The 11,557-nt window shown below is 38.9% G+C and overlaps 2 protein-coding genes across 2 annotated transcripts; one reads left to right on the top strand and one right to left on the bottom strand.

Moving 5' to 3' along the window:
- Positions 1-738: 738 nt before the first annotated feature.
- Positions 739-1,395, bottom strand: LOC138880144 (secreted RxLR effector protein 161-like). Its single transcript, XM_070159810.1, has one exon. The coding sequence runs from the start codon at positions 1,393-1,395 to the stop codon at positions 739-741; it is 657 nt and encodes a 218-aa protein (XP_070015911.1).
- Positions 1,396-7,425: 6,030 nt separating this feature from the next.
- LOC104242690 (extensin-like) lies at positions 7,426-9,264 on the top strand. The gene is made up of 2 exons (XM_070159809.1): positions 7,426-7,540; positions 8,951-9,264. The coding sequence occupies exons 1-2, from the start codon at positions 7,426-7,428 to the stop codon at positions 9,262-9,264; spliced, it is 429 nt and encodes a 142-aa protein (XP_070015910.1).
- Positions 9,265-11,557: the final 2,293 nt, after the last annotated feature.

Below are 11,557 nucleotides of genomic sequence, written 5' to 3'. Positions count from 1 at the left end.
TCTTTTATTAGTGGGAACCTTAGAAGATGGAGAGGACGGATCAACAATTTTAAGGTTTTCTGAAATAGAGAGAGACGGGGAATCTGGGTGAGGTATGATTTTAGCGGGAAGGGTAAGAGTGGTTAAAGAAGGCTCGGTAGGGATGGAGGACTCCATAGGTTTATCAGTAGCATGTATGACTGAGGCAGGGAGGCCGGAGTTTGTCTCGGCCATTAGAAGGATGGTGTGAAGATGCTTTGGGAAGTTCTAATAGAGGACTTATTTGTGGAGAACAAAAAGGGGGTTTTATTAAGAATGGATAATTATGAATAGAGAGAGATAGGGACCGGTTCTGAAATGGCGGTTGGGCATGGAGAAGTGCAACGTTTCAAAGGGAGATGGAATGATTTGAAGTGAAGAGATGTGACAGTAGGATCTGAAAAGTTGGATGACTTGGCAGTTATGTTTTGTACCTTTTTAAGACGTGTATTAATGAATGCACAGAACTACTAACCTTTGGTACAAGAACCAGGTTCTTGACCTGTTATTTGAAAATATTAATCCTCGTTTATCATCCATGCACTACATCTACAGACTCTATACTCATCATGCGTGTTTACCTGCAACGGTATTGAAGTGAGTTAGACGGGGCTAGAAAACACTTTTAGCCAATTTTTCTTGAAGATGATATTAATAGCCAAATAATGAGGAATCAAGTTCTCAATTGGGCTTTAAAAGCCCCAACTTTACTCTATTTCTTTAAAAGTGTTCCCTACTTAATGCCTTAGTAAATATGTCTGCAATTTGATCTTCTGTACTACAGAACTTCATACATATCAACCCTTTCTCCACATTGTCCCTCAGAAAGTGATGTCTCACATCAATATGCTTGGTCCTTTTGTGTTGAACTGGATTATTGGCCATGTTGAGTGCACTTGTGTTATCACATAGAAGAGGCACACTCTCAGTGAGTACCCAAAAGTCCTCCAGTTGCTGCTTGATCCATAAAAGTTGGGCACAGCAGGATGTTGTGGCTACATATTCTACTTCAGCTGTTGAAAGAGCCACTAAGTTTTGTTTCCTTGTGCCCCAAGAGATGATACATGAACCTAGGAAGTGAGCCATTCCAGAAGCGCTTTTCCTATCCATAAGATAACCTGTATAGTCTGCATCAGTATAACCAATGAGATTAAAATTGTCACCTGATGGATAATAAAAGACCAGGTCATGTGTTCCTTTAAGATATCTTAGAATTCTTTTGGCTGCTTTCAAATGAGATTCCTTGGGATTTGATTGAAACCTTGCACATAACCCTACACTGAAGACAATATCAGGTCTACTGGTAGTAAGATAGAGAAGAGAACCAATAATGCCTCTATACATGGTTTGATTTACAGGAGGCCCAGTTTCATCCATGTCCAGTCAAGTGGTCGTAGAAATGAGAGTGTCTATCACTTTTGATGCTTCCATGTCAAACCTCTTCAAGAGCTCCCTGATATATTTTTGCTGACAAATAAATGTACCGTTTGGGAATTGTTTTACTTGAAGACCCAAGAATAAGTTTAGCTCCCCCATCATACTCATTTAAACTCACTTCCCATGAGTTTTGCAAATTTTTCACACAGAGAATCAGTTGTTGCCCTAAAAATGATATCATCAACATAGACCTGAATAATGAGCAGGTTCCTTCCCCGTTTCTTTAGGAATAGAGTGCTGTCAATTTTCTCTCTTTTAAAGCCATTTTTTGAGAGGAACTTTGATAGCCTTTCATACCAAGCTCAAGGAGCCTGCTTCATCCCATACAATGCCTTGTCCAGTTTAAATACATATTCAGGGTGTTAATGACATTCAAACCCTGGAGGTTGCTTCACATAGACTTCTTCCTTAAGAAGTCCATTCAGAAATGCATTTTTGAAATCCATTTGGGACAAGGCAAATTCCATATGAGATGCAAAAGCGATTAGAATTCTAATAGCTTCCATGCGAGCGACCGGAGCAAACGTTTCATCATAGTAAATCCCTTCCTCCTGATTGTAGCCTTGAACCACTAGCCTGGCCTTGTTCCTTGTAGTATTTCCATGTTCATCAAGCTTGTTCCTGAATACCCACCTGATTCCTATAATGGTTCGATCTGAGGGTCTAGGTACCAGGTGCCAGACATTGTTCCTTTCAAACTAATACAACTCGTCTTGCATGGCTGTAATCCAATCTACATCTTTCAAGGCTTCCTTGATATTCTTGGGTTCTATTTGGGAGAGAAAGACTGAGAAGGAAAAAGAATTTTTGTTTTGACCTGGTTTGTACTCCTAAATCTAGAGAGGTAATTATGTTGTCAAGAGGATGAGAGCTTTTGTGTCTCCAGTTAGACGTCTGAGGCTCATTTAGAGAGAATGTGGGTACATTTGATTGATTTTCCTATGTTCTTCTCTCAAGTGCTAGTGGAGTGCCCTGAACTGCATCAACTACTCTTTCTTCAACTTCAGTGGTTGTAATTGAAGTACCTGGTTCCATTGAAGATGAGGCAGTATTGTCTTCACTCAGCTCTTTTACTTGGCTCATCATGTCTGTCTTTCCATTTGTCATGTCCATGACTTCACCAGAGACTAGTAAGGGTTCTCCATCTTGATCTTCTTCAGCACTCTTCTCATAGGATGGATAAGACTCATCAAAAATAACATGAACACTTTTCTCAACACATTAAGTCCACTTATTATATATCTTGTATGCTTTGCTTTGAGAAGAGTAGCCTAGAAATATTCCTTCATCACTTTTGGCATCAAATTTACCAAGCTGATCCTTCCCATTATTGAGAACATAGCATTTGCACCCAAATGTTCTTAAGTGAGTCAGCTTGGGTTTCCTTTCATTCAGCAACTCATATGGGGTTTTGTGCAGGAGGAATCTGATCATGCACCTATTCACCAAGTAGCAGACAGTGTTGACCGCTTCAGTTCAGAAGTTCTTTGCAATTCCACTGTCGATTAGCATTGTTCTTGCCATTTCTTCCAGAGTTCTGTTATTCCTTTCCACTACTCCATTTTGCTGGGGAGTTATGGGAGTTGAGAAGTTGTGGATGATGCCATTTTCATTGCAGAACTCATCAAATTTGGCATTGTCAAATTTTGTTCCATGATCTGACCTAATACATGCGACCCTAGACTCCATCTTCACCTAGATTTTCTTCACAAAGGCCACAAACACCTCAAAGGTTTCATCTTTAGTTCTAAGAAACAGAGTCCATGTGAATCTGGAGTAGTCATCCACTATCACAAAAATCTATCTTTTTCCTCCTCTGTTTTGCACTCTCATAGGACCACATAGGTCTATATGCAAAAGCTTTAGTGGCTTTGAGGTGCTCACATCCCTTTTTGACTTAAAATAGGACTTCATATGTTTTCCTCTAGCACATGCATCACAAATTTTTTGCACCTTGAACTTTGACATGGGCAGACCATGGACCAGATCCTTCTCAATTAGTTTGTTCAGAAGAGAAAAGCTTGTGTGCCACAGTTCAGCATCATCATTAACAGTTTTCAGACAACTCAGATAACCACTTTGTAAGGCCTCTAAATTAGCAACATAGATGTTCTTGTATCTCTTGGCCACAAGTACCACTTCACCAGTTACCAGATCAGTAATTGTACATATCTTGGACAAGAATTCCACCTTGTTTCCTTTATCACATATCTGAGAGACACTCAAGAGGTTGTACTTAAGGCCATTGACATAGTACACATTTTCAATAGAATGAGTAAGTGACTTCCCGACTTTTCCAACTTCAAGAATGTACCCCTTTTTTCCATTTCCAAAGGATACACTCCCTCCTTACAGGGCTTTTAGTGAAAGAAAGTCCATGGTATTCCCAGTCATGTGCTTTGAACACCCACTATCCATGAACCATTGTTAACCACTTCCTTTCACTATTGCCTGCACAAGAAGATCAAGAGTTAGTTTTAGGAACCCAAGCAAGTTTGGGTCCCTTGTAGTAGGCAAAAAGATGAATAAGAGCTCTCTTACTCCATGTAGGTAATGTACGCTTTTTGTGAATGGAACCTGGTCCCTCTTTTGTAGTCACTTTTTCAGCAAACACTTTATTTTTCTGAACAGATTGAACCCTGCCCTGGAAATTTTCTGTGAAGTGCCTATTGTTCCCATAGTGGGTACAAACCCAGTTATCAGAAATAGTGGCGCACTTACTGTAAGGATTGTAAGGAGTTTTCTCCCTTTGGAACCCTATCCCTTATGAGGACCAAGTCCACTTTAGAAACTTTTCAAGATCATTCTTTACTCTTTTTAGATCAGTGTGGAGGTGCTTGTTTTTCTCAGTTTCAACAGGTATCCTAGTTCTCACAGCCTTCAACACATTTTCAAGCCTAATGTGTTCCTTACGGGCTATCTCTTTTCCTTTTTTAGAATTTCCATGTTTTGAATTAGTCCCTGGTCTCTCTATTGTTTCCCTTAGGTTTGTAATTACTGCCAAGAGATCATTTCTTTATTCTTTGAAGTTTTCAATGGTTTCCTTATGGTCAATAACTACAGCCACTAAGTTATCTCTAGTTTGTTCAGCTTCTCCTAGTTCTAAGGTCAAGGAATCCCTATCCTCCATAAGACTATGATTGGCATCAATCAATATACTAGCTAAAGACATGAGTTTCTTAGAAGAGTAGGATTTCAGAATTCTCTGAACATCCCTAAAATTTACCTCCTTGTTGTCATCGTCTTTATCATCATCTAATTGGTCCATCAAAGCGAAATTTGAGTCATATTCATTTTTCTCGTATTCAAGTGCCATCATGGAACTATCACCAACATCAATTTCATCTTCAGACTCACCAGAGGAATCTCTCCATGTTGCAAGAGCCTATTTCATCACAGTGTCAGCAGATCTCTTTCTTTTGAAGTCCTTGAAAGGAATCGGGTTCTTCTTAGCTGCTTTTTCAGGGTTGTTCTTGGAGAAATCTTGCTTCAAGAGAGGACAGTCTTTGATGAAGTGTCTAGGATTTCCACACTTATGACAGAGATCATAGTTTTTTTGGTTTGCTAGAGCTGCCCCTTTTTAGCATTTCTCCATTTCTTCTGACCATCTTCTGAAATGTTTTAGTTAAGTAAGCCATATCACTGTATTCCTCACTTGAGTCATTGCTATCATCTTTGAGTACCGGGTTCTTTTCTTTCTTTGGTTCTCTTCTTTCAATGTCTATCTTCCTCTTCATCTCGTAGGTCTTCATATTTCCAACCAGCTCTTCTATGGTCAGCTCCTGCAAGTCTTTTGATTCAGTAACAGCATTCACCTTGCTTTACCAAGGGCCAGGTAGAATATTGAGGATTTTCCTCACTAGCTTGTTTCTAAGAATGGTTTCACCAAGTGAGTGTAACTCATTTATGATGGAAGTGAATCTTGTGTGCATATCTTGAATAGATTCATCGTCCTTCATCCTGAAGATTTCATACTCGGTAGTGAGAATATCGATCTAAGACTATTTTACTTGGGTGGTTCTCTCATGAGCTATTTGCAAAGCTTCCCATATCTCCTTAGCAGTGTCGCAAGATGAGATTCTATTATATTCTTCAGGTCCTATTCCATATACCAGAATGTTCTTGGCACAAAAAATCTTCTCCACAGCTTTACTGTCTGCATCGGTGTATTCTTTACTGGTTTTTGACATTGAAAATAGAAGTTCTTCCAGTACCTTTGTTGGAACATAAGGACCATCACATATGACATCCCATAACTCAGAATCCTTGGCCATGATAAAATCATGCATTCTTGTTTTCCACCACCCATAGTATTGTCCATTGAACCTGGGTGGTCGGTATGTAGATTGACCTTCTTTAAAATTTGGTGGAGCAGCCATAAGTATCCTTCCTAGGTGTTAGCATGATAGGAGGAACCTACTCTAATACCAATTGATAATTTGTATGAGTCCACCAAACAGTGGAGTACCTGGTCCTCTATGAGGTTATGCTGAGAATGCTAGTAAAACTGTAAGTAAATGAGACAAAGAATTTTTACGTGAAAAACTCCCAACTGATGGGGACAAAAACTCCGACCTACACCTGTAGGCTTTCAACTTCGCTAACTTGTAAACACCTATTACAATCCACTTTGTAATAACTCTATTACAAAGGATTCAACTCAACTAACTTGTGGTACGCTCACCACAAGCCACTTTGTGACACTCTAGCTACAAAGACTTTAACTAACTTATGATACTCTCACCACAAGCCACTTTGTCACTCTCTAGTTACAAAGACTTTAACTTATGACTAAATCTAGTCACAACATAAACTCGGAGAGTTTACGGATTTTACAAGAGGATTCCTAATTGACGCTTCTGGATAAGTAGTTTAGGAGATACAATAAGAACAATCACAAAGTTACAATTCAACTAAGGACAACAAAATACTAACTTTAGGAACTGGTCCGTAGTAGCATTTAACTTTGTTCTTCAAGTTGCAAAAGGCTTGAATGAGAAATAGAAATGTTCAAGTGATGTTTTGATATAAACTCATTGTTCATGCACCTTGATGACATCACTTGGAATGATGTAAGCACTTTAGTTGGTCAAGAAATAAGTGGGCACTGGAAACAGTGCAGTGCAAGAAGAAACAGTGCAGGCAGTCACGTCGCTTCCAGCTGTGTCCAATTGACTTTGTAATGCTATGAGGGAGCCACAAGGGTATCAGGTCCTTGTTTGGTTTCCTATCTCCTGAAGCTACAACAATTCACATTTAACTAGAATCTGTTAATCTTGCAGTGTAGTCCAAGTGTGTCAGGTTCCCTATCTGGTTCTTAACAGTAAGTTTGTTAGATCATAAAAACATAAGTCAAAGACATTTAAAACCTATCACAGTTACTACACCAAACTTAGGAAGTTGTGGGATGAGCTGAAGATTGCTTCCTTTGGTCCATCTTGCACATGTGGGGCTGAGCCACAATATAGTGAAGGGCTGAAACTCATCCACTCCCTAACTAGGCTCAATGACACCTATTCTAATATCAGAAGCAACATCTTAATGATGACTCCTGTACCAACTCTAGTAAAGGCTTTCTTTGTGCTAATGATGAAAACCAAAGGGAACTTCAGTCATCAGGGGCCTTGATAGTTGATATCATCATCAGAACAAAGATCAGTCCAATTTCCTCTCAGAATCTGCCTATTTTTCTGTCAAGTCCTCTCATGCTCCAGCACCTGCCTTTTCTCAACCATACACTACTAACAAGGTTTATACTCATAGGGTCAACTTTGACAACAAGAGGGTCACTAGTGTTTGCAAGTATTGTAAGAAGCCTGGACATTCTGTTGACAAGTGTTACAGACTCCATGGTTTTCCATTGGATTTTCAAATTTACTGAGGGAAAGAAGTTTGCAACTTGTGCTCAAGTTGATGAACTTAGGATGGATTCTTCATCATCCTCCGAAGGTATAACACCTGCTCATACTCATGGGTTCACCAGGGAGCAATATCAACGCTTTGATGAATCTTTTCCAACAATCTCATTTGACCACACCAATTCAGGATCCTCCCACTAGCAACGCTACCATGGGTGCATTTGCAGGTGTGTTTTGCAGTCTTGTTGTATATTTTGTTGCCTTGTGTTGTGCTTCAGATTTAAAGGCAAACACTTGGATTCTAGATTCAGGAATAACAAATTATATGACACCTCACAAAGATCTTTTACACAACATTCAACCTTGGCCCTTTCCTTTTCTAGTAACACTCCCAAATAGTTATAAAGTAAAAGTTACATGCTCTGGCTCTTTAAATCCTTATGCTGATTTTACTTTGTCAAATATACTTCTAGTTCCTTTCTTTTTAGTTCAATATCATTTGTGTTCCCCAATTCAATTGTACAGCTTTCTTTTCCAAATCTTCTTATATTATACATGGCCTTTATCTAAAGAGGCCATTGGAAATTCGTAAAGCACCAAATGGGCTATATGTCATTCAATCTTCTTTTGAGTTGAGTAAGCTTGTTTCATCTGTAGATACCATTTTAGCTTCTACTTATTTACCTAAATGTGGTTATAGTTCTTGCACTACCTCTTATAATCACGTTACTTCAAGCAATAAAGTTGATTTCTTTTGGCAACAAAGATTAGGTCATATGCCTTATTCTAGAATGAAAACCATCTTTTGTTTGTCCGATAAATTGTCTTCTAAGCAATTTTTTATTTATTTTGTGTGTCTTTTAGATAGGCAACAAAGACTTCCTTTTCCAGATCGTTCTATTAAATCTACTCATCCTTTTCAACTTATTCATGTTGACTTGCGGGGTCCCTATCACATTAGAACATATCATGGATTCAGATACTTTCTGATTCTTGTACTTTAGTGCCACTTGGACTTATTTTCTCTCTTGCAAGAGAAGTGATTTCAATCTCATTAAAGCTTTTGTATTCATGGTCAAAACTCACTTTCACACTTTTGTTCAAATACTTAGATCAAATAATACTTTTGAACTTGGATCCAGTTCTTAGGCTGCTTCGTGTTTTTGTTGAATCTAACATCATTCATCAGACCACTGTACCTCACACTCCCCAAAAGATAGTTTAAAGGAAACATAAGCATCTTTTAGAAACTTCTAAGGCTTTGATTTTTCAGTCTAAACTTCATGTCGAGTACTGGGGTGATTGTGTCTTAACAACTACCTATCTCATTAACAGGTTTCCTTCCCTATTATTCAGAATCTCTCTCCCTATGAGAAGTTACATGGTCATCCTCCCACTTATCATCATTTGAGGTTCTTTGGGTGCTTGTTATGCCATTTTACCTAAGATAAAGAGGGACAAATTTCAACCTAGAGCCTCTCCATGTGTATTTCTGGGCTACCCCTTGGGCAAGAAGGGTTACAAATTCTTGAACTTAGACACTCATTCTATCTTCTTCTCTATGGATATCACATTTCATGAGCACATCTTTTCCTACCACTCTTCTACTTCTTCTTCTGTCCCTTCTTCCTATTAAGTGTCTGATCCTACTCCTACTTTCTTTGAAGATATCCAACCTCCTGCTCCTACTCCTTCTTCTGACCAAACTCCTCCACCACCTTTCATCTCCCCTTCTCCTCCTCCTACTAAGGTACCTTCCTCTTTTACACCTTCTCCCTCCTTTGTCCCTCCTTCTGCACCATCCAAAGATCCTGCTCCTCTCAGACATTCCACTAGAGTCACTAATCCTTTTAGTTACCTTAAGGATTGCATCTACACATCTATCAATTCTGCCGTCCAATCCAAGATTTCCCCACCAGCTTTTCCTTTCCATGAGCCTCAGCATTTTTAGCAAGCTGCAACTTATCATGCATGGAAAGATGTTATGCTCAATGAGTTTCAAGACTTGGATACCAATCATACTTGGTATATTGTGTCTTTGCCGCCTGGAAAAAAGGCTATTCCCTGCAAGTGGGTATATAAGGTCAAACAGATTAGGTATGGGTCCATTGAAAGGTATAAAGCCACTCTGGTCATCATGGGTGATTTTCAACAAGAAGGCATAGATTATAATGAAACTTTAAGCCCTGTGGTCAAGATTCCTACCATCAAATATCTCCTGACCCTTGCAATCGAGCATAACTGGATTGTTCACCAGTTGGATGTCAATAATGTATATTTATATGGTGACCTTCATAAATAGGTCTACATGAAGATCCCCTTGGGTTTCACTGTTACCACTACCTCCTTCGATCCTCCTTTGGCCTGTAGGTTGAGGAAATCTCTTCATGGCCTCAATCAGCCCTCAAGGCAATGATTTTACAAGCTTTCTGCTTCTCTTATTTCAAGAGGGTATCCCCCCTCCCCATAATAATGATTCGTCTCTTTTTACCAATGTGTCTGCTTTCTCCATTGTTCTATTAGCAATTTATGTAGATGACATTCCCTTGGCTAGTAATGACTCTATTGATATGGTTGCCTTGAAATCTTTTCTGGATCAGCAGTTTAAAATAAAGGATCTTGGTTCTTTGCACTACTTCCTTGGTCTTGAAGACAACAGAGTTCCTCAAGGTTATATTGTCAATCAGTACAAATACACCATGGACCTTCTCCAAGAATTTCATTGTCTTGATGTCGAGCCTGTTCTTATTCCTCTTGATCTACATTCTAAGCTCTCCCATGATGGGATCCTCTTCTTGATCCCTCATTGTATAGGAGGCTCATTGGCAAGCTCAACTTCCTCCAACACACCAGGCCAGATATCTCCTTCTCATTACAACATCTCAGCCAGTTTTTTGGTCTCTCCTAAGGTTCCTCACATGTTGGTTGCACTACATGTCCTTAGGTATCTTTTCAATGCTCCTTTCCAAGGTATCCTATTTAGTAACACAACTGATTTTACACTATAGGCTTACTCTGATTCAGATTAGCCTGCTTGCCCCCATCTCTAGGGAATCTGTAACTGGGTACTACATTGTTCTTGGGGGTTCTTCCATTTCTTGAAAATCTAAGAAGTAGCAGACTGTTTATTTATCTTCTGCAGAGGCGAGCTCTCAGAAAGGTTATTGTTGAGGTAACCTGGTTGGTTCGATTACGTTATGATATAGGCCAAGTGATCTTCCCATGTTCCTGTGTTTTGTGACAATCTGGATGCACTTTATATTGCTAAAACTCTTGTGTTTCACGAGCGTACCAAGAATATTGAGGTTGATTTCCATTATGTATGTGATGTTCTTTCCACTAGATTAATCTCTCTTCAGCATATCTCCACTACTCACCAACTTGGTGATGTTTTGACTAAGGCTTTGACATGTGTTCCTCATCACAAATTTGGGGAAGCTGGCTGTGTTCCCACCCTCCAGCTTTGGGGGGTGGAGTTCATATATTAAGCCCAGATCTAGGGTGACTCTCCCATATTAGGCCTATTATTAGTTGGGTTTCATTTTCGTTTAAGGACCCGACCTTTGTCCGGTTTACTTAGACATAGACTGTACATATAACTAGAACATTCTCTTTCAATTTTAATTAATTAGAATCATTCTTTTATTTACCTCATGTGCCTAACACCAGTTCTCTCTCTTCGTCTTAGACACTAGGGTTTTCTCTTCTTCAATCTTCATTTTCATGGTAATCCTTTAGCTTAACAAATACATGAATGTTACTTGGATGATTATCATAGTATATTTTCAACTTCTAGGTGCTCAAGTAGTTATGCTTCTCTAATTGAATTCTCTACCAAGGTTAAGCTCTTGTCTTTTCAGAAATTTTGCTCTAAAAAAAATAATTTTTATACACTAATAGTATAAAAAGTACAATTTAAGTCATATTTAATGTTCTTTTTTGTGGAATTTTACTTAAGTAACTTGTTCATATTTCAATCAAGATTTTGTTGATCTAAAATAAACCAACATATATTTACTTATGTTGGTTTTTAGGTGAACGTAAGGAGTTGGAGCAGAAGGCAAGTTTTGGAGCAACCATAAAATTATCTCTATGTGATTTATAGGTCATGGATTCGAGTTGTAAAAGTAGCCACTAATACTTGCATTATGGTAGATTGTCTGCATCAAACCTCTAGAGGTGCGGCCTATCCCCGAGCTCTGCGTGAATGCGGGATGCTTTGTGCATCGAGCTGACTTTTTTTG

This window comes from Nicotiana sylvestris, chromosome 10 (assembly GCF_000393655.2).
Source record: "Nicotiana sylvestris chromosome 10, ASM39365v2, whole genome shotgun sequence".
Taxonomy (NCBI): domain Eukaryota; kingdom Viridiplantae; phylum Streptophyta; class Magnoliopsida; order Solanales; family Solanaceae; genus Nicotiana; species Nicotiana sylvestris.
Note: the sequence above shows the minus strand (reverse complement) of the source record. Positions and strands in the feature narration are given on the sequence as shown.

Bases quoted from the DNA above. Each gene is read 5' to 3' on its own strand.
- LOC138880144 (XM_070159810.1), bottom strand. From the start codon at position 1,395: ATGGATGAAACTGGGCCTCCTGTAAATCAAACCATGTATAGAGGCATT.
- LOC104242690 (XM_070159809.1), top strand. From the start codon at position 7,426: ATGGGTTCACCAGGGAGCAATATCAACGCTTTGATGAATCTTTTCCAA. The intron at 7,541-8,950 runs GTGTGTTTTGCA...CTTCCTATTAAG, and splicing joins TACCATGGGTGCATTTGCAG to TGTCTGATCCTACTCCTACT.